Consider the following 27788-nt stretch of genomic DNA (forward strand, 5'->3'; position numbering starts at 1 on the left):
CATTTATACTAACCCTGCAGTAATCCCATATTCCCTATCACCTACCTACACTAGGGGCAATTTACAATGGCCAATTTACCTATCACCTGCAAGTCTTTGGCTGTGGGAGGAAACCGGAGCACCCGGGGAAAACCCACGCAGACACAGGGAGAACTTGCAAACTCCACACAGGCAGTACCCAGAATCGAACCTGGGTCCCTGGAGCTGTGAGGCTGCGGTGCTAACCACTGCGCCACTGTGCCGCCACTGTTCAGATACAGATATTTCCCATCATCCCACTGCTCCATTCAACTTTTCTCTGAAATCATTGTTGTTGGTCGGTTCCGATCACGACTGTCCTTTTCATTTCCCTGAATGCACTCTAGTGCCCGAAGAACGTGCACCCTTCTCTCCATCTCCAGCCCTGCAGCCACACATCCACCTGACTCATATTTACCTTCTTAAGTGGCCCAGTGCAAAACAACCCAGAGGTCACCAACTAGAGGTCCCATTTTTTAGACGACTACTTCAGTCTCAATATTCCCTTAACAAACATGTTTCTAAATGTGTCACTGGTACCGACTATGGATATTTTCTGCTCTCCTTTCTTTCCCCGAGATGGTTCATTTCTTTCAGGATGTCCTTCCCTCTAGACACCAGGGAGGGAACTTATCAATCCAGATCTGCTCAGGGCAGTACAAGAGTTTGTCAATTGCCTGACTATAGAATCTCCCACCACTATCGTCCTCTTGTTCCCATGCCCCAACTGATTGTCACTCCCACCCGACTCATGGTGGCCTCCTGCTTCCCAGTGCCACAATGTTGCTCAGGATGCTCCTGCTCTGGGTCAGTGTCGTTCTCCACTTTGCATTCCCTTATTCCAGGTTTGTACTGGACAGTGACAGTACTCGGAGGATTCCGCCACGTGTGAGTAGAGTGCCCTCTAGATGGTCACTCACTTACCGCTTTGTACTGAGCCCCTGTCCTGTTCCCTCTTACTCTGTGAGCTTACACAGTATCTGGGTCCTTGTTCCGGTCAGAAATTATATTTTCAAGAAGGCTGTGAACCTACCTGCGTCCATTCTCATTTCTGAAGATGATCTTGGACTTTCTCCACAGTTTGAACCTTCTGCCATGGAAGTGACAGGCATTTTCTGATTCTCATCCTCTGCAATGAATACAGTATTAATAGGAAAGCTGCACAGAAATATGAAAATGAGAGATAGAGTTTTGCCTTGTTAAACAGGGTATCATCCCTCCTCCCTCATCAGTGCAACAACTGGTAGCTCTGTAATCGAGCATTTCTGGAGTTTTACGGTCAACCCCCCACATCAGGTGTGACACAGACAGCTACCCAGCGAAATCCTATCCACCCCTCTGAACTACGGTTCCAGGCAGGCTCTCTTCGGCCAAGACATCCATTGGAAGCCCTCATTCTTAAAATGTTCGAAAAAAAGTGCTGACCGAAACAGACTTATTCTCGTGGTATAAAGATATCAAGTGCTCTGATCATTGAAGAATATAATCCATTACTTGATCTTACACAGTCGAGCGATGTTGCATTATTATTCACAGACTGGAGTATATTATATTTTCATAGTTATTTGGCACTACAGAACCTGAGTATTGCTGCAAATCAGGAAAGGCCAAATTTCAAAGGGAGCAACAAATTATACTGCATGGGCAAATGGTGCAAACTGGTTGGCAGGTCACCGCTGATTGCTAGAGGTGTTGCCATGGAGAATGGATCAGCGGCCAATTGTCCCCCACACTTTTACTGAATTTAGAAAAGGCATGAAATCTGCACATGTTGATTTTGTCTGAACAGGACAAGTCCCTGCGTATAAATATATGTAGCTTCTAGGAAGTATACGTGAACCACATTGCGAGCCCAACTGATACACTAACAACCAATTTAGGATTAAATCTTAGTACACTTACAGGATGCTGCTGCAAAGCCAAAAAGACATTCCACCTACCAAAAATGAGTAAAATGGAATATGAATTTCAGTGGCGGTGAGATGCCAGGTACATAGGCCGTACATCCCAATGACTGGGGGATCATATCAAACAGCAAATCCCTTTGGCTGTTCACAATCGGCAGAGTAATGCATCCAACCAGCCAGTACTTCCAAAACTCAGAACATAATGTCTAACGTTAGATGCGATTCCGCAATTGGACAGGACATGTACCTTTTCTGAATTGAACAAACCCGTGGAGGAAAATATTTCCCTGGTGTATTCTCCATGGCAACAACTCTTTGGGGGCGGCACAGTGGCGCAGTGGTTAGCACCGCAGACTCACAGCTCCAGCGACCCGGGTTCAATTCTGGGTACTGTCTGTGTGGAGTTTGCAAGTTCTCCCTGTGCCTGCGTGGGTTTTCTCCCGGTGCTCCGGTTTCCTCCCACAAGCCAAAAGACTTGCAGGTTGGCAGGTAAATTGGCCATTATAAATTACCCCGAGTATAGGTAGGTGGTAGGGAAATATAGGGACAGGCGGGGATGTGGTAGGAATATGGGATTAGTGTAGGATTAGTATAAATGGGTGGTTGATGGTCGGCACAGACTCGGTGGGCCGAAGGGGCTGTTTCAGTGCTGTATCTCTGAACTGAACTGAACTCTACCAATCAGAGTCGACTTGCCAATCAATCAGCTCCCTTTTCTTGTGCAGTATATTTTGTTGCTACCGTTAAAATTTGGCATTCTTGCGTCAGTTCTGATGAGTGCAAGACAAAAACTTCGACAGCATGTCTCTTTTAATATTTTTGACTTGTGACTGTTGAAGTTAAATTCAGGAATTATATGAATACATTTTCTATCCAATTTTACAGTTTACAGATCAATAATATTCCTGGTCTCTATGGGCAGTGATATTTTCCATGTGCTCATGGAGATGTATCCTGGTTGGTGCTTCTACTCGAATATATTCACCATATACCTCATGGTGTCAGCACCTGACTAATAAGCACTGTAGGAGGTGAGGACATTTAACACTGTTCCACTAATGTTGACACAAATTGATAACATTGTAAGTCATGTAACTGTTATGAATGCTGGGCATTGTAACATGATAATGTTTTATCAAATGTGATTTTTAAAATTTAAGCTGGAGTCTGGTAAGTCAGGTGACCTCATATCCACTCCGCTAAAGGCCAGGACATAAAACCTGGTTCCCACGACAATAGAGAACACAGAGCAAAGACACTTTTTTGGAAAAAACAGGTACTGCAGGGAAACACCTGAAGAAGAATGACTTTCACCCTCCCAGACATTCGGGCCGTAAACGAGTAGTCAGTGATTCTGAAGATGCAAATTTATCAGCTAGCTGTTAACACCTGGAAACATGGAAGACACAGGTGGCTCAGCTGAAAACAAGATTTCTGAACTTTGCATAGAGGAAAAGTATAATAAGCTGTTGTTGTTTGGCTCCAAATATATTTAACAGTTTTTATGAATGCAGACAGGCTGTATGAAAGGAAACCAGCAGTTACCACCTCCTGGGAAAGTGTAAAGAAGACAACCAGCTGTGATGGCCTCAACAGAGTGAGAATGAGGAGGAGAGAGAACAGCTGCTCTCAGAAGCCTGATACAGTGAAAGACTGCAAAGACTTGAACATTCTTTGAAAGTTTAATTTTGCCAAGACCTAAAAGCCCAATAGGACCAACAGCAATCACCTTAATCACTGAGGTCAAGCTCGAAAGGGCTTGTAAAAATGAGTGAAGAGGATATTCATTTCGAAAAGGTCTGGGAGATCCAACACATTGCAACGGGGAGCAGTCTCTCATTAATTGAAAAGCTTCTTCCTTTTTCCCTGCTCACAACTTTTCACTGATCAATAAATGTTCTGTTTTGCTCTAACTGTTTTATTAATTACTCTCTCTAGTCTCAGATACAGATATTTCCCATCATCCCATTGCTCCATTTAACTTTTCTGTGAAATCATTGTTCTTGTTGTTCTGTTCAGATCACGATAGTCGCTTCCGTTCCCCCTGATCTCACTCTAGTGCGCGAAGAACATGTACCTTTCTCCCCTGTTCCAGTCATGCATCCACAAATCACCTGCCTCATATTTACCTTCTTAAGCGGCCCAATGCGAAACAACCAGGAGATCACCACCTGGAGGCCTCGTTTTTTAGACTACTACCTCAGTCTCAATATTCCCTTGATAAACATGGCTCTAAATGTGTCATTGGTACTGACCATGGATATTTTGTGCACTCCTTTCTTTCCCCGAGATGGTTCATCTATTTCAGAACATCCTTCCGCCTTGACACCAGGGAGGGAACTTATCATTCGGGATATGCTCAGGGCTGTAGAAGAGTCTGTCTCTTTCTTGACTACAGAATCTCCCACCACTATCATCCTCCTATTCCCGTGCCCTACCTGTCTCTCACCACTCTATCCACTTTACAGTCCCTAATTCCAGGTTTCGATTAGACATTGCCAGTACTCAGGGGATCCCTCCATGTGTTAGCAGAGTGTCCTCCAGATGGTCACTCAATTAACACTTTGTACTGAGCCCTGTCCTGCTCCCCCTTCCTGTGTGCGTTTACACAGGATCCCGGCTGTTCTTCAGGTCAAAGTTATATTTTCAAGAAGGCTGTGAACCTAACTGTGCCCACTTTCATTTCTGATGATGATCTTGGACCTTCTCCATTGTTTGAACCTTCTACCACGGGAGTGACAGGCATTTTCTGATTCTCATCCACTGTAATTAATACAATATTAATAGGAAGATTGCACAGAAATATGAAAATGAGAGGTAGAATTTTGCCTTGTTAAACAGGGTATCATTCCTTCCTCCCTCATCAGTGCAACAACTGGTAGCTCTGTAATCGAGCATTTCTGGAGTGTTATGATCAACTCCCCACATCAGGTGTGACACAGGCAGCTACCCAGCGACATCCTATCCACCCCTCTGAACTACGGTTCCAGACGGGTTCTCTTCAGCCAAGACATCAATTGGAAACCCTCATTTTCTAACTGCTGACCGAAACAGGTTTATTGCTGGTATAGAGAATATGCAGTTTTCCAATGTGAAGCCTTGTGATCATTGAAGAATATAATCCATTACTTGATCTTACACAGTCCAGCAGTGTTGCATTATTTTTATTCACAGATTGGAGTATAATATTTTTTTCTTTGTCAGTTGGCAATACAGAACCTGAGTATTGCTGCAAAAAGAGACATGCGGTCGTAGCTTTTTGCCTTGTACTCATCAGGACAGACACAAGAATGCCAAATTTCAAAGGGAGCAACAATTTATACTGCATGGGCAAATTGTGCTTGCTGGTTGGCAGGTCACCCCTGATTGCTAGAGGCGTTGCCATGAAGAATGGATCAACGACCGATTGTCCCCCACACTTTTGTTTAATTTAGAAAAGGCATGAAGTCTGCACAGGACAGGTCCCTGCGTATGAATATATGTACAATAATTCTGGCGAACGTAAGTGAGCTGCATTGCAAGCCCAACTGTTCATCTTAAACTGGTTGTTAGTATAAATCGGAACACACTAACAGGATGCTGCCGTAAAGCCAAAAAGACGTTCTGCCTACCAAAAATGAGTAATATGGAATATGAATTTCAGTGCTGGTGAGATGCCAGGTACATCGGCCGTACATCCCAATGACTGGGGGATCGTATCAAACAGAAAATCCCTGTGGCTGTTCACAACGAGCAGTGTACTGTATCCAACCAGCCAGTGCTTCCAAAACTCAGAACATAACGCCTAACGTTAGATGCAATTCCGCAATTGGACAGCACATGTACCTTTTTTGAATTGCACAAACTCGTGGGGGACAATATTTCCCTGGTGTATTCTCCATGGCAACAACTCTACCAATCAGAGTCGACTTGCCAATCAATCATCTCCCTTTACTTGTGCAGTATATTTTGTTGCTACCTTTAAAATTTGGCATTCTTGCATCAGTTCTGAAGAGTGCAAGACAAAAACTTCGACAGCATGTCTCTTTTTAATATTTTTGATTTGTGAGTATTGAAGTTAAATTCAGATATGTTGTGAATACATTATCTATACAATTATACGATACACAAGTCTGTGATTTTCCTGGTCTCTATGGGCAGTGACATTTTCCGTGTGCTCATGGAGATGTTTCCTGGTGGATGTTTCTACTTGAATATATTTACCATATAACTCATGGTTTTAGCACCTGACTAATGAACACTGTAGGAGGTGAGGACATTTACACAAATCGATAACATTATAAATCATGTAACTGTTATGAATGCTGGAAATTGTAACATAATAAAATTTTAAAAATCACAGTTGATAAAACATAAGATGAGTCTGGTACGTCAGGTGACCTCACATCTACATGGAAGGCCCAGGTGGCTCTGCTGCAAACAAGATTTCTGGACTTTGCATAGTGGAAAAGAACAATAAGCTGGTGTTATTTGGTTCCAAACAAATTTAACAGATTTTACGAATGCAGACAGGCTGTAAGAAAGGAAACCAGCAGTTATAACCTCAAAGGAGGGTGTAAAGAAGCCATGATGGCCTCCACAGAGAGAGACAATGAGAAGGAGAGGAAACGCCTGCTCTCAGAAGCCTGATACAGTGAAAGGCTGCAAAGACTCGAACATGTTCTGAAACTTTAATTTTGTGAAGAAGGAAAAACCCAACAAGATCAACAGGAAACGCCTTAATCACTGACATCCAGCTCGAAAGGGCTTGTACAAATGAGTGAAGAGGATATTCATTTTGAAAAGGTCTGGGAGATCCAACACACTGCAACAGGGAGGAGTTTGGTACTTTGAGTTGCATGCATTTCGCCACCAAACTGCAATGATCAAGTGTGGTGTGAGGTTTTGAAGTATTTTTATAAGGAAAGAAAATATGTACCTTTCTAATCTGGCGTTCTCATCTACTTGCAAAGTACAATTTTGTCCGTGAGGATTTCCTTTGGTTTATTCGTCATAATAACAGTCTTAAAATGTGAAGTCGTGTCATTCTTTAAATTGGTCTGGCAGTTAATACTTTGTATTTTTAACGTTAACGGCCTCTCGGAGGTCGTAACAATAACTTTAAAGAGTGAGATGATGTACGACAGTGATTTGTGAAATATCTTAAGGTATTTTACTATCTCAGAAAATATCACAAATGTATCACTGCACATTTGACAACTTGTGTTGTGGAGCATCCAGGGGGATGTTTTACTATGTTAAAAACGCTACATAAATGCAAGTTTGTTGTTGTTGTAGCATTGTCCTGGAACCCTTAAATAAAACTGACATCCACAACTATTTTACTCTGAGCCCTGTAAAAACCCAGACCCTGTCTCAGATCCTCGATTACATATCTCATGCGTTTTACCTTCAAAATATGTCTGGAATGCTCTGTACATTTACAGACAACATTCAACACTCGCTCCAATTCTTTGCAATCTGGGCACTTGCTCATCCTGCAATTTTATTAACCAAGTGACTTCATCTCACCACTTGAAAAAATTCTCCGTTTTCTCCCGATAGCAACCTTTCACGACTCAGTAAATTTTCTGTTCTTGCTCCAATTGTTGTTTTTCTTTTAATTCTGCTCATGAGACTCAGATCTGGATTTTCCCACCTTCCAATAACACCAGCTGATGCCCTTCCCACTGCTCCATTCAACTTTTCTATAAAACCATTCTTGTTGGTCAGTTCAGATCACGGCAGTTCATTCTTATTCCCCTGAACTCACGCCAGTACCCGAAGAACATGGACCCTTCTCTCCTGCTCCAGCCACACACTCACCTGGTTCATATTTACCTCCTAAAGTGACCCAGTGCAAACAAACCGGAGATCACCACCTGGTGTTCCTGTTTTTAAGTCCAAATATTCCCTTGATAAACATCCTGATGTCTGTGTCATTGGTACCAACCATGGATATTTTCTGCTCTCCCTTCTTTCTCGGAGATGGTTCATCAGTGTCAGGATGTTCTTCCCTCTGGTACTAGGGAGGTAACTTCCCCTCTGGACTTGCTCAGGTCTGTAGAAGAGTCTGTCTATTCTCCTGACCATAGAATCTCCCACCACGATCGTCCTTCGATCCCCGTGCCCCACCTGTCTCTCACCACCGCCCAACTCGGGTGGCCTCCTGCTCCCCAGTGCCACACCGTTGCTCAAGACGCTCCTGCTCTGATTTACTGTCTCTATCCACCTGACTGTCCCCAATGCAAGGTATCTATTGGACAATGACAATACCCGGGGGATCCCTCCACATATGACAGAGGTGCGCAGAAGATGGACATTCATTTCCCTCCTTCGACTCAGCCACTGCCCTGCTGCTACCTCCCGTGTGAGCTGCAGGATCGAACATGAGATCTAGGCCCTTTTGCAGCACCGAGATTATAGTTTAAAGAAGGTTGTGAACCTACCTGAATCCATTCGTGTTTTTCTTGAAAATGTTGGATCTTCTCCACTGTTTGAACCTTCAGCCACGGCAGGATCAGGGGGTCTCAAATTCTCATGCTCTATTATTAGAATATTATTAGGAAGGTTAGAAAGAAATATGAAAATGAGAGTTGGAATATTGCCTTGTTAAACATGGTATCAGTCCCTCCTCCCTGATCAGTACAACAGCTGTTAGCTCTGTGATCGAGCATTTCTGGAGTGTTACCATCAACTCTGTACATCAGATGTGACACAGGCAGCTGTCCAATGAAATCTAGTGAGTCCCACTGAACATCACAACCTAATTCCAGACGGGCTCCCTTCGGCCGATACTCCCATGGGCAGCACACGTTGGTAATATTTACTCAGATAGTGCAGACTGAAACAGATATATTCCCAAGGTATAAAGAACATGCTGCTTAGCAATATGAAGTGTTGTGATCATTGAAGAATATGATCTATTACTTGATTTTACAGTCGAGCGGTATTTTATTCACTGATTTGAGTTTAATATTTGTGATTTGCTGCGTACAGAAACTAAATTCAGGTACTTTAGGAATGTGATATCTATCCACTTACACAATATATAAGTCAGTGGTTCCTCTGGTCACTATAGGCAGCGACATTCCCTTTGTGTTCATGGAGATTGTGGTCTGGTTGGTGTTTTTAGTTGAAGATATTTATCACATCTTTCATAGTGTCAGCACTTTACTAATGAGCACTGCAGGAGGTGAGGACACTTACCACTGTTCCATTATTAACACTAATATATAATGTTTTCAATCATGCAACTGTTATGAATGCTGGATATTGTAACATGATAATGTTTTAAAAACTGTGACTTTTAACAGTTTGAGATGGAGTCTGGAAAGTCAGCTGATCTCACATCCAATCTGCTAAAGGACAAGACAGGTAACCTAGTGACCAGAATAATAGAGACCAAAAAAAAAAGAGACTGCAGAGTAACACCTGAAGGATGGTGGTTTGTACCCTACCAGACCTTCGGGCCGTGAACAAGCAGTCACTGGTTCAAAAGATACAAATGTACCAAATATTCACACCTGGGAGCAATGGAAGGTCAAGGTGGTTCTGCTGAAAACCAGACTTCTGAATTTGCACAGTGGAAAAGGACAATAAGCGAATGATGTTTGCTTCTAAATATGTTTAACTGATTTTCTGAAGGCAGACAGGCTGTAAGAAAGGAAACCAGCGGTTGCTGCTTCAGAGGAGACTGCAAGGAAGGAAGCCAGCAAACCAGCTGAGGTGGCCTCAAAAGAGAGAGAGGGAACAGCTGCTCTTGCAAGCTTAATACAGTGAAAGGCCTGTTTTTAAAGCTGAATTTAGCAAAGGAGTAAAAGCCCAACAGTATCACCAGGAATTGCCTTAATCACCAACATCCAGGTTAAAAGTGCTCAGACAAGTGAACGAAGGGGACACTGATTTTGATAAGGTCTGGGAGATCTAACCCATTGCAACTGGGAGGAGTTTGGGACTTTTAAACACAAAGTTTGCAACATCAAAGAGAACTGTGTAATGTGTAAGTGTGGTGTGAGGGATAAAAATATTCTAATGAATAAATTAAATAACTCTATTTGTAATCTGGGGTTATCATCTACTTACTTAGTGGGTATTTCTTTCAGTTTAGTTGTTATAAAAGCAGTCTTAAAATGTGACATCATGATGTGTAATTCTTTCAATTGGTCTGAAAGTTCATTTCTCGTATTTTAATGTTAACGGTCTCACAGTGACCCGAACAGTATCTTCAAACGGTGACTGATGTACAGCATTAATCTGTGGAAAATCTTGAGGTGTTTAACAATCTTAGTAAACACCATAAATGTATAACTGCACATTTGATAACCGGGGTTAGATTATGGTCTTGAGGAGCACCCTGGGATGTTTTACTGTGTTAAACATTTTACACAAGTGCAGGTGTTGTTGTTGTAGCATTGTCATGGAACCCTTTAATTATACTTGCATCCAGAGCTAGTTTACTCTCAGCCCTGTAAAAACTTAGAACCTGCCTCTGGAACGAGATTAAATATCTCATGTTTTTGGTCCTATGTTTGGAATGATTATAAAATTTACAGGCATGAGTCAACACACTCTCCAATTCCTTCGAACATGGATACTTTCTCATCTTGCAATTTTTAACCAGATGACTTCATCTCTCATTAATTGAAAAGCTTCTTCCTTTTTCCCTGCTCACAACTTTTCACTAATCAATAAATGTTCTGTTTTGCTCTAACCGTTTTATTAATTACTCTCTAGTCTCAGATACAGATATTTCCCATCAACCCACTGCTCCATTTAACCTTTCTGTGAAATCATTGTTGTTGTTGTTCAGTTCAGATCACGATAATCGCTTCCGTTCCCTCTGAACTCACTCTAGTGCCTGAAGAATGTGTACCCTTTTCCCCTGTGCGGGTCCTGAACCCACACATTCACCTGCCTCATATTTACCTTCTTAAGCGGCCCAATGCGAAACAACCAGGAGATCACCACCTGGAGGCCTCGTTTTTTAGACTACTACCTCAGGCTCAATATTCCCTTGATAAACATGGCTCTAAATGTGTCATTGGTACTGACCAGGGATACTTTGTACTCTCCTTTCTTTCCCCGAGATGGTTCATCTATTTTAGGATGTCGTTCCCTCTTGACACCAGGGAGGGAACTTGTCATTCGGGATATGCTCAGGGCTGTAGAAGAGTCTGCCTATTCCTTGACTATAGAATCTCCCACCACTATCATCCTCCTATTCCCGTGCCCCACCTGCCTCTCACCACTCTATCCACTTTACAGTCCCGAATGCCAGGTTTCTATTGGACAGTGCCAGGACGAAGGGATCCCTCCAGGTGTGAGTATTGTGCCTTCTAGATGTTCACTCGCTTACCTCTTTGAACTGAGCCCCTATCCTGCTACCTCTTCCTGTGTGAGCTTACTCAGGATCTGGGCCCATCTTCAGCTCAGATATGATATTTAAAGAAGATTGTGAACCTACCTGTGTCCATTCTTATTTCTGTTGGAGATGTTGGGCCTTCTGCATTGTTTGAAACTTCTGCCAAGGCAATGGCAGACATTCCTAGATTTTCGTTCCCTGTAATAAATACAATATTAATCGGAACATTGCATAGAAATATGAAAATGAGAGGTACAATTTTGCCTTGTTAAACATGATGTCAGTCCATCCTCCTTCATCAGTACAACTGCAATCGAGCATTTCTGGAGTTTTACGATCAACTCTCCACATCAGGTGTTCCAAAGGCAGCTGCCCCATCCCTCTGAACTCCATTTCCAGACGGGCTCTCTTTGGCCAAGACATCCATGGGAAGGCCTCATTCTTAAAATGTTCCAACATAGTGTTGACCAAAACAGACATTCCCGTGGTATAAAGAATATGCAGCTTTGCAATATGAAGCGCTGTGATTATTGAAGAATATAATCCATTACTTGATGGGACAATGGTGCTAACTGGTTGGCAGGTCACCTCTCATTTTTACAGGCGTTGCCATGGAGAATGGATCAGCAACCTATTGTCCCCCACACTTTGTTTTAATTTAGAAAAGGCATGAAGACTCGACATGTTCCTTTTGTCTGCACAGGACGGGGTCCCTGAGTATGAATGTATGCAGCATCTAGGATGCTTACCTGAGCCATATTGCGAGCCTAACTGATACAATAACAACCAATTTGAGATTAATTCTTAGCACACTAACAGGATGCTGCCATAAAGCCAAAAAGATGCCCCGCCTACCAAAAATGAGTAGCGTGGTATATGAATTTCAGTGCCAGTGAGATGCCAGGTACATAGGCCGTACATCCCAATGACTGCGGGATCGTATCAAACAACACATCCCTTTGGCTGTTCACAATAGGCAGCACATGCACCTTTTTAGATTTAAACAAATGCGTGGTGGACAATATTTCCCTGGTGCATTCTCCATGCAACGACTTTACCAGAGTGGACTTGCTTAGGGCTGCAGAAAGGACTGTCTATTCCCTGACTATAGAATCTCCCACCACTATTGTCCTCCTATTCCTGTGCCCCACCTGTCTCTCATCACCACGCCAGTCGGATGGCCTCCTGCTCCGTAGTGCCAAAGTATTGCTCAGGAAACCCCTGCTCTGATTCACTGTCCCTAACCACCTTATAGTCCCCAATACCAGCTATCTATTGGACAATACCAGTACTCGGGAGATCCCTCCACATATGATTGAGGTGCCCTCTAAATGGTCATTTACATCCCTCCCTCTGCTCAGCTACTGTCTTGCTCCCTCTTCCTGTGTGAGCAGCAGGATCGAAAACGAGATCTGGGCCCATTTTCAGCACCAAGATTATATTTTAAAGAAGGTGCTGAACCTACCTGAACCCATTCTCGGTTTTGTTGAAAGTGTTGGATCTTCTCCACTGTTTGAACCTTCAGCCACAGCAGGATCAGGGGGTCCCAGAGTCTCGTGCTCTGTAACAAAAACAATGTTATTCGGGCCATGAACAAGGAGTCACTGGTTCAAAAGATACAAATGTACCCGGCAGCTATTCACACCTGGGAGCAATGGAAGGCCAAGGTGGTTCTGCTGAAAACCAGACTTCTGAATTTGCACAGTGGAAAAGGACAATAAGCGAATGATGTTTGCTTCTAAATATGTTTAACTGATTTTCTGAAGGCAGACAGGCTGTAAGAAAGGAAACCAGCGGTTGCCGCTTCAGAGGAGACTGCAAGGAAGGAAGCCAGCAAACCAGCTGAGGTGGCCTCAAAAGAGAGAGAGGGAACAGTTGCTCTTGCAAGCTTAATACAGTGAAAGGCCTGTTTTTAAAGCTGAATTTAGCAAAGGAGTAAAAGCCCAACAGTATCACCAGGAATTGCCTTAATCACCAACATCCAGGTTAAAAGTGCTCAGACAAGTGAACGAAGGGGACACTGATTTTGATAAGGTCTGGGAGATTTAACCCATTGCAACTGGGAGGATTTTGGGACTTTTAAACACAAAGTTTGCAACATCAAAGAGAACTGTGTAATGTGTAAGTGTGGTGTGAGGGATAAAAATATTCTAATGAATAAATTAAATAACTCTATTTGTAATCTGGGGTTATCATCTACTTACTTAGTGGGTATTTCTTTCAGTTTAGTTGTTATAAAAGCAGTCTTAAAATGTGACATCATGATGTGTAATTCTTTCAATTGGTCTGAAAGTTCATTTCTCGTATTTTAATGTTAACGGTCTCACAGTGACCCGAACAGTATCTTCAAACGGTGACTGATGTACAGCATTAATCTGTGGAAAATCTTGAGGTGTTTAACAATCTTAGTAAACACCATAAATGTATAACTGCACATTTGATAACCGGGGTTAGATTATGGTCTTGAGGAGCACCCTGGGATGTTTTACTGTGTTAAACATTTTACACAAGTGCAGGTGTTGTTGTTGTAGCATTGTCATGGAACCCTTTTATTATACTTGCATCCATAGCTAGTTTACTCTAAGCCCTGTAAAAAACTTATAACCTGCCTCTGGAACGAGATTAAATATCTCATGTTTTTGGTCCTATGTTTGGAATGATTAGAAAATATACAGACAGGAGTCAACACACTCTCCAATTCCTTCGAACATGGATACTTTCTCATCTTGCAATTTTTAACCAAATGACTTCATCTATCATTAATTGAAAAGCTTCTTCCTTTTTCCCTGCTCACAACTTTTCACTAATCAATAAATGTTCTGTTTTGCTCTAACCGTTTTATTAATTACTCTCTAGTCTCAGATACAGATATTTCCCATCAACCCACTGCTCCATTTAACCTTTCTGTGAAATCATTGTTGTTGTTATTCTGTTCAGATCACGATAATCGCTTCCATTCCCTCTGAACTCACTCTAGTGCCCGAAGAACATGTTGCCTTTTCCCTTGTGCGGGTCCTGCACCCACACATTCACCTGCCTCATATTTACCTTCTTAAGCGGCCCAATGCGAAACAACCAGGAGATCACCACCTGGAGGCCTCGTTTTTTTAGACTACTACCTCAGTCTCAATATTCCCTTGATAAACATGGTTTGAAATGTGTCATTGGTACCGAGCAGGGATATTTTGCGCTCTCCTTTCTTTCCCCGAGATGGTTCATCTATTTTAAGATGTCTTTCCCTCTTGACACCAGGGAGGGAACTTATCATTCGGGATATGCTCAGGGCTGTAGAAGAGTTTGCCTATTCCCTGACTATAGAATCTCCCACCACTATCATCCTCCTATTTCCGTCTCCCACATGTCTCTCATCACCACCCCAGTCCGGTGGCCTCCTGCTCCCCAGTGCCAAAGTATTGCTCAGGAAACCCCTGCTCTGATTCACTGTCTTTATCCACCTTACAGTCCCCAATACCAGCTATCTATTGGACAATACCAGCACTCGGGGGATCCCTCCACATATGATTGAGGTGCCCTCTAAATGGTCATTTACTTCCCTCCCTCTACTCAGCTACTGTCCTGCTCCCTCTTCCTGTCTGAGCGGCAGGATCGAAAACGAGATCTGGGCCCATTCTCACCATCAAGATTATATTTTCAAGAATGTGGTGAACCTACCTGAACCCATTCTCGTTTTTGTTGAAAGTGTTGGATCTTCTCCACTATTTGAACCTTCAGCCACAGCAGGATCAGGGGGTCCCAGAGTCTCGTGCTCTGTAACAAAAACAATGTTATTCGGAAGGTTAGAAAGAAATATGAAAATGAGAGTTGGAATATTGCCTTGTTAAACGTGGTATCAGTCCCTCCTCCCTGATCAGTGCAACAGCTGTTAGCTCTGTGATCAAGCATTTCTGGAGTGTTACCAACAACTCTGTACATCAGATGTGACACAGGCAGCTGTCCAATGAAATCTAGTGAGTCCCACTGAACATCACAACCTAGTTCCAGACGGGCTCCCTTCGGCCGATAATCCCATGGGCAGCACATGTTGGTAATATTTACTCAAATAATGCAGACTGAAACAGATATATTCCCAAGGTATAAAGAACATGGTGCTTAGCAATATGAAGTGTTGTGATCATTGAACAATATGATCTATTACTTGATTTTACAGTCGAGCGGTATTTTATTCACAGATTTGAGTTTAATATTTGTGATTTGCTGCGTACGGAAACTAAATTCAGGTACTTTAGGAATGTGATATCTATCCACTTACACAATATATAAGTCAGTGGTTCCTCTGGTCACTATAGGCAGCGACATTCCCTTTGTGTTCATGGAGATTGTGGTCTGGTTGGTGTTTTTAGTTGAAGATATTTATCACATCTTTCATAGTGTCAGCACTTTACTAATGAGCACTGCAGGAGGTGAGGACACTTACCACTGTTCCATTATTAACACTAATATATAATGTTTTCAATCATGCAACTGTTATGAATGCTGGACATTGTAACATGATCATGTTTTAAAAACTGTGACTTTTAACAGTTTGAGATGGAGTCTGGAAAGTCAGCTGATCTCACATCCAATCTGCTAAAGGACAAGACAGGAAACCTGGTGACCAGAACAATAGAGACCAACGATCAAAGACACTTTTTTTGGTGGAAAAAAAAGAGACTGCAGGGTAACACCTGAAGAAGTGGTTTTCACCCTTCCAGACTTTCAGGCCATGAACAAGGAGTCACTGGTTCAAAAGACACTCGTTAGACACACGGTAGCTCTTAACACCCGGGAGCAATGGAAGGCCAACAGGCTGTAAGAAAGGAAACCAGCGGTTGCCGCTTCAGAGAAGGCTGGAAGGAAAATAACCAACTGAGGTGGCCTCAAGAGAGAGAGGGAACAGCTGCTCTTGCAACCTTGAAACAGTGAAAGGCCTGATTTTCAAGTTGAATTTAGCAAAGGAGTAAAAGCCCAACAGGATCACCAGGAATCGCCTTAATCACCGACATCCAGGTTAAAAGTGCTCAGAGAGGTAAACGAAGGGGACATTGATTTTGATAAGGTCTGGGAAATCCAACCCAATGCAAATGGGGAAAGTTCGGAATTTTTAAACACAAAGATTGCAACTTCAAAGAGAACTGTGTAATGTGTCTGTGTGATGTGCGATATCCAAGTACTTTAATGAGTGAATAAAATAACTTCCTTTGTAATCAGGGGTTATCATCGACTTAGTGGTGATTTTTTTCAGTTTCGGAATAAAAAGAAATTCTTAAAACGTGACATCTTGTCGTGTAATTCTTTGAATTGCTCTGAGAGTTCCTATCTCGAATTTTTAATGTTAACTGCCTCACTGATGCCCTTACAGTAACTTTAAATAATGAGGTAATGTATAGCATTGACTTGTGGAAGATCTTAAGCGGTCTTACAATTTTAGTAAACACCATAAATGTATGACTGCACATTTGATAATCTCTGTTTGATTATGGTCTTGTAGAGCACCCTGGGATGCGACAATGTTACGCAAATGCACATATGTTGTTATTGTAGTATTGTCATGGAACCCTTTAATCACACTGACATCCATAAATGGTTTACTCTAAGCCCTGTAAAAACGTAGACTCTGTTTCAGAAACTAGTTAAATATCTCATGCTTTTGTCCTTCCAAATATGTTTGGAATGATTCGCACATTTACAGACAGGATTCAACACTCACTCCAATTCTTTAGAACATGTACACTTTCTCGTCTTGCATTTTTATTAACCAAGTGATTTCATCTCTCACTACTTGAAAAGTTCCTTCCTTTTTTCCTGCCAACAACTTTTCACTAATCAATAGGACAAGACAGGAAACCTGGTGACCAGAACAATAGAGACCAACGATCAAAGACACTTTTTTTGGTGGAAAAAAAAGAGACTGCAGGGTAATTACTTTCTCTCATCTCAGATCCAACAATTTCCCATCATCCCACTGCTCCATTTAACTTTTCTCTAAAATCATTGTTGTTGTTCAGTTCAGATCACAACCGTCCCTTCTATTTCCCCTGAACTCACTCTCGTGCCCGAATAACGTGAACCCTCCCCTCCTGCTTCAGCCCTGCAGCCACACATTCACATGCCTCATACCTTCTTCAGCAACACAGTGCAAAACAACCAGGAAGTAATCACCTGGAGGCTGCGTTTGTTCAGACCAATACCTCAGTCTGAATATTCCCTTGATAAACATATTATGTCTGTATCATTGGTACTGACCATGGAAATTTTCTACTTTCCTTTCTTTCCCAGAGCTGGCTCAACTGTTTCAAAACATTCTTCCCTCTGGTACCAGGAGGTAACCTACCATTCAGGATCTTCTCAGGGCTGTAGAAGAGTTCTCTTATTCCTGTGCCCCAGCTGTCCCTCACCACCGCTCCACTCAGAGTGGCCTCCTGCTCCCAGTGCCACACTGTTGCTCAGGAAGCCCCTGCTCAGTCAGTGTCTCTATCCACCTCACAGTCCCCAAATTCCAGTCATCTATTGGACCGTTCCAATATTCAGGGAACTTCTCTACCTGTGACTGCAGTGCCTCCTCAATGGTCACCCACTTCCCTCTTTCCACTCAGCTCCTGTTCTGCTCCCTCCTCCTGTGTGAGCTCCAGGTACTTAGACGACATCTGGGTCCTTCAAGACAAAAATTATATTTTAAAGAACGTTGTGAACCTACCAGTGTCCATTGTCCTTAAAGACGTTGGATCTTCTCCTCTGTTTGAATCTTCAGCTGTGGTGGTGACAGACGTTCCCAGACACTGATGCTCTGCAAAGATACAATGTTAATAGGAAGTTTAGACAGAAATATGAAAATGAGAGGTAGAATGTTGCCTTGTTAAACATGGTGTCAGTCCATCTACCCCATCAGTGCAACAGCTGTTATCTCTGGGATCGAGCATTTCCTGTGTGCGACGATCAACTCTCCACATCAGGTGTGACACAGGCAGCTGCCCAGTAAAATCTGCTGAGTCTCACCAAACTCGACAGTCCATTTGAAAACTGGCTTACTTTGGCCGATACTCCCTTGGGGAGCAGCCATTAACAAAATTTACTCACATATATTACAGACCGAACCAGACTGATTCCTGAGGTATATTAAATATGCAGCATTGCAATATGGAGCAGGGTGCTCATTGAAGACTAAGATTCATTGCTTGATTTTGCAATGTCTAGCTGTGTTGCTCAAATCTTCTTTACAGATTTGAGTATAAAATTTTTGATTTGCTGTGCACTGAAATCAAATTCAGGTACTTTATGAATATATCTATCCGATTACACAATATATAAGTCAGAGATTCCTCTGGTCTCTACAGGCTGTGATATTATCCGTATGTCCACGGAGACGCGTCCTGGTTTGCAGTTCTATTTCAATAGATTTCCCATATCCCTCATGTTTACATCACCTGACTAGTGAGAACATTTACCACTGCTCCACTAATATTAACACTATAATGTTATGAATCATGTAACTGTTACGAATGCTGAAATTTGTAACAGGATTATGTTTTAAAAACTGTGATGTTTAAAGTTATAAATGGAGTGTGGAAATTCAGATGGCCTCATATCCACTGTTCACTGACACAAAGGTTGGTGGAGTTGCGGATAAAGATAAGGATTGTCAGAGGATACAGCAGGATATAGATCGGTTGGAGACTTGGGCGGAGAAATGGCAGATGGAGTTTAATCCGGACAAATGTGAGCTAATGCATTTTGGAAGGTCTAATACAGGTGGGAGGTATACAGTAAATGGCAGAACCCTTAGGAGTATTGACAGGCAGAGAGATCTGGGCGTACAGGTCTACAGGTCACTGAAAATGGCAACGCAGGTGGATAAGGTAGTCAAGAAGGCACACGGCATGCTTGCCTTCATCAGTCAGGGCATAGAGTATAAAAATTGGCAAGTCATGTTGCAGCTGCACAGAACCTTAGTTAGGCCACACTTAGAATATTACCAGAAGGACGTGGAAGCTTTGGAGAGGGTACAGAAGAGGTTTACCAGGATGTTGCCAGGTCTGGAGGGCATTAGCTATGAGGAGAGGTTGGATAAACTCGGATTGTTTTCACTGGAACGACGGAGGTGGAGGGGCGACATGATAGAGGTTTACAAAGTTATGAGCGGCATGGACAGAGTGGATAGTCAGAAGCTTTTTCCCAGGGTGGAAGAGTCAGTTACTAGGGGACATAGATTTAAGGTGAGAGGGGCAAAGTTTAGAGGGAATGTGCGAGGCAAGTTTTTTACACAGAGGGTGGTGAGTGCCTGGAACTTGCTGCCAGGGGAGGTGGTGGAAGCAGATACGATAGCGACGTTTAAGAGACATCTTGACAAATACATGAATAGGAAGGCAATAGAGGGATATGGGCCTCGGAAGTGCAGAAGGTGTTAGTTTAGGCAGGCATCAAGATCGGCGCAGGCTTGGAGGGCCGAATGGCCTGTTCCTGTGCTGTACTGCTCTTTGTTGTTTGTGCTGGAGGTCAAGACAGAAATCTTGGTCACCAGGACAACAAAGATCACAGATCGAATACTTCTTTTGGAAAAATAGAGACTGCAGGGGTAACATCAGATGTGCAATGGGTTTCACCATCCCAAGCAAAGAGTCAATGATTCTACAGATGTAAATGTACCAGGCAGCTGTTAACATCTGGGAACAATGCAAGGCCCAGCTGGCTCTGCTGAAAACCAGACTTTGGGACTTTGCAACGTGGAAAAGCACAATAAGCTGGTGCCGTTTAATTCCAGATAAATTTAATGCACTTTCTGAAGGTAGATTGGCAGCAAGAAAGGAAACTAATGGTTATGGCCTTAGAGGAGGTTGTAAGGAAGACAACCAAAGGTGGCGGTCGGGAGAGAGAGCGAGAGAGAGAGAGAGAGGGAGAGGGAGGGAGAGGGAGAGGGAGAGGGAGAGAGAGAGAGAGAGAGAGAGGTGGCAGTCGAGAGAGGGAGAGAGAGATTCTCTCGGAAGCCTGATACGGCAAAAGACTGCAAAGTCTTGAACCTGTTTTGAAAGTTGAAGTTTGCGGAGTAGCAAACCCCAACAGGATCACCAGGAATCGCCTTATTCAGCACGTCAAGGTTGAAAGTGCTCAGGGAAGTGAGCAAAGAGGACAATGATTTTGGAAAGTTAAAACAGAAAGAGCTGGAAATACTCAACAGGTCTGGCAGCATCGGTGGAGAGAGAAGCAAAGTTAATGTTTCAGGTCAGTGATCTGTCATCAGAACTGGCAAATGTTAGAAATGTAATCGGTATTAAACAAGTAAAACGATGGTGGGGGGAAAAAAAGAGAAGAAAAGGGAAGGTGTGTGGTAGGACAGGGGTCCGTAGAGATTAACTGACAAGGAGGTCATGGGGTAAAGGCAAAGAGAGTGTGCTGATGGTGTGATGAAAGACAATGCATTAGCGCAGAGGAAATATTCATACAGGATAATGACCAGCCCTAACCAAAAGCACAAACATGAAAAACCAGCAGGCAGGCACATGGTAAAAAAAAAAACTACGGAACAAAATAAAATAAAAATAAAAAAGGGCCAGTCATGCTCTGAAATTATTGAACTCAATTTTCAATCCATCAAGCTGTCGTGTGTCTAATCGGAAAATGAGGTGCTATTCCTCGAGCTTGCGTTGATGGTCACCAGTACACTGCAGCAAGCCCAGGACAGAGATGTGGGAAGTGAGCAGGGGGTGTTGAAATGGCAAGCAACCGGAAGCTCGGGATCATGATTTCGGACTGAGCGGTGGTGTTCCACAAAGTGGTTACCCAATCTGAGTTTGGTCTCCCCAATGTACAGGAGACTGAATTGTGAGCATGAATACAGTACACTCAATTGAAAGCTGTACAAGTAAATCGCTGCTTCACCTGAAAGGAGTTTTTAGGGCCTTGAATAGTGAAGAGGAGGTAAAAAGGCAGGTATTACAACTCCTGCATTGCAGGCGAAGGTGCTGTGGGAAGTGGACGAGGTTCGGGGTTAATGGAGGAGTGGACCAGGGTGTCTGGAGGGAATAATCCCTTCGGAATATTGACAGAGGTGGGGAGGGGGAGATGTGTTTAGTGGTGGCATCTCGCTGCAGGTGACGGAAATGGCGGAGGGTGATCCTTTGGATGTGGTGGCTGGTGGGGTAGAAAGTGAGGACAAGGGGAACCCTGTCGTGGTTCTACGAGGGAGGGAAAGAGGTGAGGGTAGAAGTGCAGGAAATGGGAAAGATACAGTTAAAGGCCCTGTCAACCACAGTGGGGGGAATCCTCAGTTGAGGAAAAAGGAAGACATATCAGAAGCACTGTTGTGGAAGGTTGCATCATCAGAGCAGATGCACCAGAGATGGAGAAATTGGGAGAATGGAATGGAGTCCTTACAGAAGCAGGGTGCGAAGAAGTGTAATTGAGGTAGCTGTGGGAGTCGGTGGAATTATCATGAACATTAGTTAAAGATTGATCCCCAGAAATGGAGACAGAGAAGTTGAGGAAGGGAAGGGAAGTGTCGGAGATGGGTCATGTAAAGGTGAGAGAATGGTGGAAATTGGAAGCAAAGTTGATATAAAGTTTTCAGGTTCGGGACAGGAGCAGGAAACAGCAGCGATACAGTCATCAATGTAACAGAAAAAGAGTTGGGGGAGGGGGCCGGAATGGGACGGGAACAAGAAATGTTCGACATATCCCACAAAAAGACAGGCATAACTAGGACCCATGCTGGTACCCACAGCAACACCTTTTACTTGAAGGAAGCGAGTAGAGTTGAAGGAGAAGTTGTTCAATGTGAGAACAAGTTCAGCCAGGCGGAGGAGGGTGGTGGTGGATGGGGACTGGTTGGGCCTCTGTTCAAGGAAGAAGTGGAGAGCTCTCAAACCATCCTGGTGGGGTTTGGAGCTGTACGGAGATTGGACGTCCATAGTGAAGAGGAGGTGGTTAGGGCCAGGAAACTGGAATTTGTCAAAATGACCTGGGGTGTCGTAAGAGTCTCGGATGTAGGTCTGAAGAGACTGGACTGGGAAAAAAGATAGTGTCAAGACAGGAAGAAATAAGCTCAGTGGGGCAGGAACAGGCTGAAACGATCTTGGAAAGGACTGGTAGATCCAACCGACAGCAGCTGCGAGGAAATTGGGACATTTAACCACAAAAATTGTGCAATCAAAGAGGACTGTGTAGCGTATATGGAGTGTGAGCTTTTCAAGTCTTTTTTATAAGTAAAGAAATAACAGTCCTTGTAATTTGGGGTAGCAGCTACTGACATAGTACTATTTAGTTAATGGGGATTTCTTTTAGTTTAGTTGTCACAATAAAAGTTTAAAAACATGAAACCTTACCATGCCATCTTTAAAATGGTCTGGGAGTTCATATCTCGTATACTGAATGTTAACGGTCTCACTGAGCTCACTACAAATGGCAGGCTCGGATTCAGAATCTCAACTCAAAGGCTGTAAAATGGGTACCTTGGAATTTGCTTGAATTTAAACGAACACGATTTCACAATTGCTTTTGCTATACTGATAAGGAAAAGTTAGCAAGTCTACTTTTCATGCTCATGCCTTTGCAGAGATAAGATTTGACTCTCAATGGTTGAACATGGCTCACAGTGGATGCATTAATGGTTACAGACAGGAATATGGGCTCAGTTTAAATTCAATAGCCAAAAAGGCAAAAATTATTGAAGTGTTGGCTCAGCATTTTAACCCTTGAAGAAGAAGCTGATCCCGGTAGCTCTCAGATTGAATGAGCTGGCATTCAGTTACAAAAGAGGCAAATGAATAATGAAGAAAGGGAAAAAGATAGACAATGTCAACTAGCAAAGTTGAATTTGAGGAGAAATAGAGTTACACAAAAAACAGAAACCAGGAAATTTGAATTGGAGAAAGAAAAGCTTTGATTATGCATTCAGAAAGTGGTAGGAATGATTGAGGATGAATCCAACTTAACTCATGGTTGTGATTTGCCAAGGAATCTTTGCTTAGTACCTACATTCAGTGTGGAAGGAGATGAAACGCACTTTGTGTCCTTTGAAAACTTACTATGAAATTGCAATGGTCGAAGGAAAGTTGGACAATTTTATTGAAAAGTGTGTTAGTGGGAAAAGTATTTGAGATATACTCAACACTTTCAGAGGTACAGTCAAGTGATTATGAAGTGGTTAAAACTAGTTCTCAATGCTTACGAGATGGTTCCAGAGGCTTACAGGCAAAAATTCAGGAATTAAAAAAAAAAGGGCCAGACATTAATGGAATTTTCTAGAGAAGGAAATGACATTTGATCATTGGTATCAGTCCATGAAGACTGAACACGACTTTGAAAGCCTCAGGGAAGTAATCCTAATGTAGCATTTAAAAATAGAATCCTTTCATGAATAAGGCCCTATATGGAAGATTATCAAGTCGGTAAAATAAGGAATGCCCTGGAAATGGCAGATTATTACAAATTAACTCACAAAAGTACCAGTTACAGGCTCCAATTTGGAAATTTTCAAAGAGATTGGAAACATAGGAGGGTGGATAATGAGAAGAGATTTGGTTTTAGTGACAGAAATGCTAAAGGAGAGGATACAGGCAATTCTCAGAGTAAAAACGACAGTCAGGAGACCAGGGTTGAGTCAAAAAGACCAAGATGTTATTTCTTCTAATAAAGGAGGACGTATATAATCAGAGTGCTGTAAGTTGAATGGCAAATCAGTAGCTGTACTAGTTTTACCGGAAACCTGTCCTGAAAAAGATGCCTCAATAGTTGGTGTTGTTGACAAGTCAGTGGCTTTGGCAAGGTTGGACACTGAGCAGGAATTGTTTTCGCTTGTGCACTAATAAATTTAGTCAGGTCCCTGAAGATTATGGAAGTGTTGTGTTCAGGGGTACAGTGTCCCCATATTTGTCAGATGAGGCAGGCAAGCCAATTGAACTGCTCCTGTATTTTCAAGCACCACAGTCATTAATTAAAGGATGTAAATCTTTCCCAAAATAGTGCTATGAATGTGCAAGTCATCACATGGGGCATTGAGGTGGGTTATTTATCCGTTCATTGCATAAGGTCCATTTGCAACGTAATGTATTCACTAGTTTCGTAACAGTGGGAATCGTCCCAGATTTGCATATTAAAGGGGTGGATTTGTTGCGAGTGAATAACTTAGCTGGGGATAAGGTATTGACATCTCCAGTTGTTTGGGAAAAGCCAGTTGAGCTTGCTAAAATGGAAATTTTGCAGGAGGAAATTCCTGGGATATTCCAGATTTTGTAGTGACAAAATCCCTGGCACATAGGATTAAACAAGATGAGAATGTTCTGCAGGACAATTGGGTGTTTGTCTGGCTTAGGCTTTTTTTGAAGGTGTTGGATGGGATAGTTGGTAGAAAAGGCTAGCAATGGTGAATTATTTAGCATATCGTTTTTGATGGAGGCACAAATGGCAGACCATGATTTAAGAACTATGTCGCAAATATCGTGTTCTGAGGCAGAAGTTGAAAAGGTCCCGGAGTGTTATTATATTATGAATGACATTCTGCTGAGAAAGGGGAGACCTCCCCAAAGGCCGGCTGTTGAGGATTGGGCTATGCTTCACCAGGTTGTTCCCATGAAATTTTGAGAATTGCCTATGAGATCCCATGGGCCAGGATAAAACAGAATTTTATTGGCCTTGCTTGCTTAGGGATGTGGTTAAATTTTGCAGAAGTTGCCATACATGTCTGGCAGTTGGGAAGCCACAGCCTTTGATGAAGCCAGCCCCATTGATACCAATACCCGCTTTTGACAAACCGTTTAGTACGGTTCTTCTGGTATGTGTAAGACCCTTACCCACAACTAAGTCGTGTCCCAAGTTTCTCCTAACCATCCTGGATTTGTCCATTACGTTCCCAGAGGCAATACCTTTGAGAAAGATCACCACAAAAGCTGTGATTGAGGTATTAATACAGTTTGTCACTAGATATGGATTGCCAAAAGAAATTCAGTCAGATCAGGGGGCAAGTTTCATGTCACTCGTATTTCAAGAGGTCAATTGAAATTGTCTGCTTATCACCCGTAGTCACAACGTGCTTTGGAAAGGTACCACCAATCCCTAAAAGGTATGATAAAGGCTTATTGTTTTAAGCATCATTAATATTGGCATAAGATTATACTTTTATTTGCCATCAGGGATACACTGATGAGTCCACTGTTTTCAGTCCATTTGAATTGTTCTATGGGCCTTTAAACTCATTTAGGAGAGATTTTTAACGCAGGAAAAGGACCATATGGACTGCAGAGGTTCAAGAAAGCACCTCACCACCAACTTCTCAAGGGTAATTAGGGACAGGGAACAAATATTGGCCTTTCCAGAGGCACTTACATCCCTGGGATGAATAAAAAAAAATGGTGCACTGACACAGAACACAAAAGTCCGAGTGTATCAAGCCTGTGTCCTCAGTACCTTGCTCGATGGCAGCGAGGCCTGGACAACGTATGTCAGCCAAGAGCGAAGTCTCAACTCATTCCATCTTTGCTGCCTCCAGAGAATACTTGGCATCAGGTGGCAGGACCGTATCTCCAACACAGAAGTCCTCGTGGTGGCCAACATCCCCAGCATATACAACCTACTGAGTCAGCGGCGCTTGAGATGGCTTGGCCATGTGAGCCGCATGGAAGATGACAGGATCCCCAAAGACACATTGTACAGCGAGCTCGTCACTGGTATCAGACCCACCAGCCATCCTTGTCTCCGCTTTAAAGACGTCTGAAAACGCGACATGAAGTCCTGCGACGTTGACCACAAGTCGTGGGAGTCAGTTGCCAGTGATTGCCAGAGCTGGCGGGCAGCCACAAAGGCGGGGCTAAAGTGTGGCGAGTTGAAGAGACTTAGCAGTTGGCAGGAAAAAAGACAGAAGTGCAAGGAGAGAGCCAACTGTGTAACAGCCCCGACAAACAAATTTTATCTGCAGCGCCTGTGGAAGAGTCTGTAACTCTAGAATTGGCCTTTATAGCCACTCCAAGAGCTGCTCCACAAACCTCCAGGCGCTTACCCATTGTCTCTCGAGACAAGGAGGCCAAAGAAGAAGAAGATTCCTCATTTGCTTCAGAACAGGGAGCGATATTTCTAGTGAAATCAAATCCAACCAGTTTCAGAACTTGTGGCCAATTCAGCTGTGAACAACTTCAGTTATAATTTATTTTATCTCTTGTTCTTCCAGGGAAATGCAATGAAACAGACAAATGGTGAAAAATAAATTGTTACTTTTCCATCTGGGAGATTGTTAAAATTCCGATTGAATTCCTGAGGTTTACGGTTTGAGCCAGGGTCTAGTGTCTTGTCTGTGAGCTGAGGGAAAGGCTGTTTCTGCACATGAGCACATTAACCATTTAACGACTGAATTAAACAATCCCTGAACATAAGAACATAAGAAATAGGAGCAGGTGCAGGAGTAGGTAATTTGACCCCTGGAGCCTGTTCCACCAATCAGTAAGATCAGAGCTGATCTGATTGTGACATTAACTTCACTTTCCTGCTGGTCCTCCATAACTCTCGACTCACTTGTAGATCAAAAATCAGTCTAACTCGGCCATGAATATATTCAATGATCCAGCCTCCGCTGCTCTCTGGGGTAGAGAATTCTAAAGATGAACAACCCTCTGAGAGGAGACATTGCTCCTCATCTCTGTCTTAAATGGGAAACCCCTTATTTTGAAACTGTGCCCCCCAGTTCTAGAGGGGGGAAGACACAAGACGTGAAACATCTGAACTCTAAAATACACACAAAATTGACTCAGGCCTGTGTGTTTTAGACAGAAACTGATCTCACTTCACAATCCATTGCTCGGTCTCATGCTGGAGAATTGTTCCCCTTGTTTAGACTCTGCCAGTCTCATTCTCACCATTTCCTGCCTTACTTGTAACAAAGAACAAAGAACAGTACAGCACATGAACCGGCCATTCGGCCCTCCAAGCCTGCGCCGACCTTGATGCCTGCCTAAAGTAAAACCTTCTGCACTTCCGGGGACCGTATCCCTCTATTCCCATCCAATTCATGTATTTGTCAAGATGTCTCTTAAACGTCGCTATCGTGCCTGCTTCCGCCACCTCCCCCAGCAGCAAGTTCCAGGCACTCACCACCCTCTGTGTAAAGAACTTGCCTTGCACATCCCCTCTAAACTTTTCCCCTCTCACCTTAAACCTATGTCCCCTAGTAACTGACTCTTCCACCCTGGGAAAAAGCTTCTGACTATCCACTCTGTCCATGCCGCTCATAACTTTGTAAACCTCTATCATGTCACCCCTCTACCTCCGGCGTTCCAGTGAAAACAATCCGAGTTTATCAAACCTCTCCTCATAGCTAATGCCCTCCAGACCAGGCAACATCCTGGTAAACCTCTTCTGTACCCTCTCGAAAGCCTCCACGTCCTTCTGGTAGTGTGGCGACCAGAATTGCACGCAATTATCTAAGTGTGGCCTAACTAAAGTTCTGTATAGCTGCAGCATGACTTGCCAATTTTTATACTCTATGCCCCGACCGATGAAGGCAAGCATGCCGTATGCCTTGTTGACTACCTGCGTTGCCACTTTCA

General features: G+C 43.1%; 1 protein-coding gene across 6 annotated transcripts in view; it reads right to left on the reverse strand.

Moving 5' to 3' along the window:
- LOC137385172 (NACHT, LRR and PYD domains-containing protein 3-like) overlaps nucleotides 1–27788 on the reverse strand; it is an 89560-nt gene that overhangs the window by 39338 nt on the left and 22434 nt on the right. For 4 of the 6 annotated variants that reach the window (XM_068060145.1, XM_068060142.1, XM_068060143.1 and 1 more), the window contains exons 3-8: nucleotides 17963–18052; nucleotides 14941–15036; nucleotides 12734–12829; nucleotides 11371–11466; nucleotides 8354–8449; nucleotides 1052–1147 (exon numbers count right to left, since the gene is read on the reverse strand). In XM_068060145.1, coding sequence (XP_067916246.1) covers nucleotides 1052–1147; nucleotides 8354–8449; nucleotides 11371–11466; nucleotides 12734–12829; nucleotides 14941–15036; nucleotides 17963–17972 — 490 coding nt within the window. In that variant the 5' untranslated portion in view covers nucleotides 17973–18052. Of the gene's footprint in view, nucleotides 1–1051; nucleotides 1148–8353; nucleotides 8450–11370; nucleotides 11467–12733; nucleotides 12830–12913; nucleotides 13039–13472; nucleotides 13678–14940; nucleotides 15037–17962; nucleotides 18053–27788 lie in introns of those variants that run through there. The other 2 variants (XM_068060148.1, XM_068060147.1) reach the window with 2 other exon arrangements.

This window comes from Heterodontus francisci, chromosome 28, assembly GCF_036365525.1.
Source record: "Heterodontus francisci isolate sHetFra1 chromosome 28, sHetFra1.hap1, whole genome shotgun sequence".
Lineage (NCBI taxonomy): Eukaryota > Metazoa > Chordata > Chondrichthyes > Heterodontiformes > Heterodontidae > Heterodontus > Heterodontus francisci.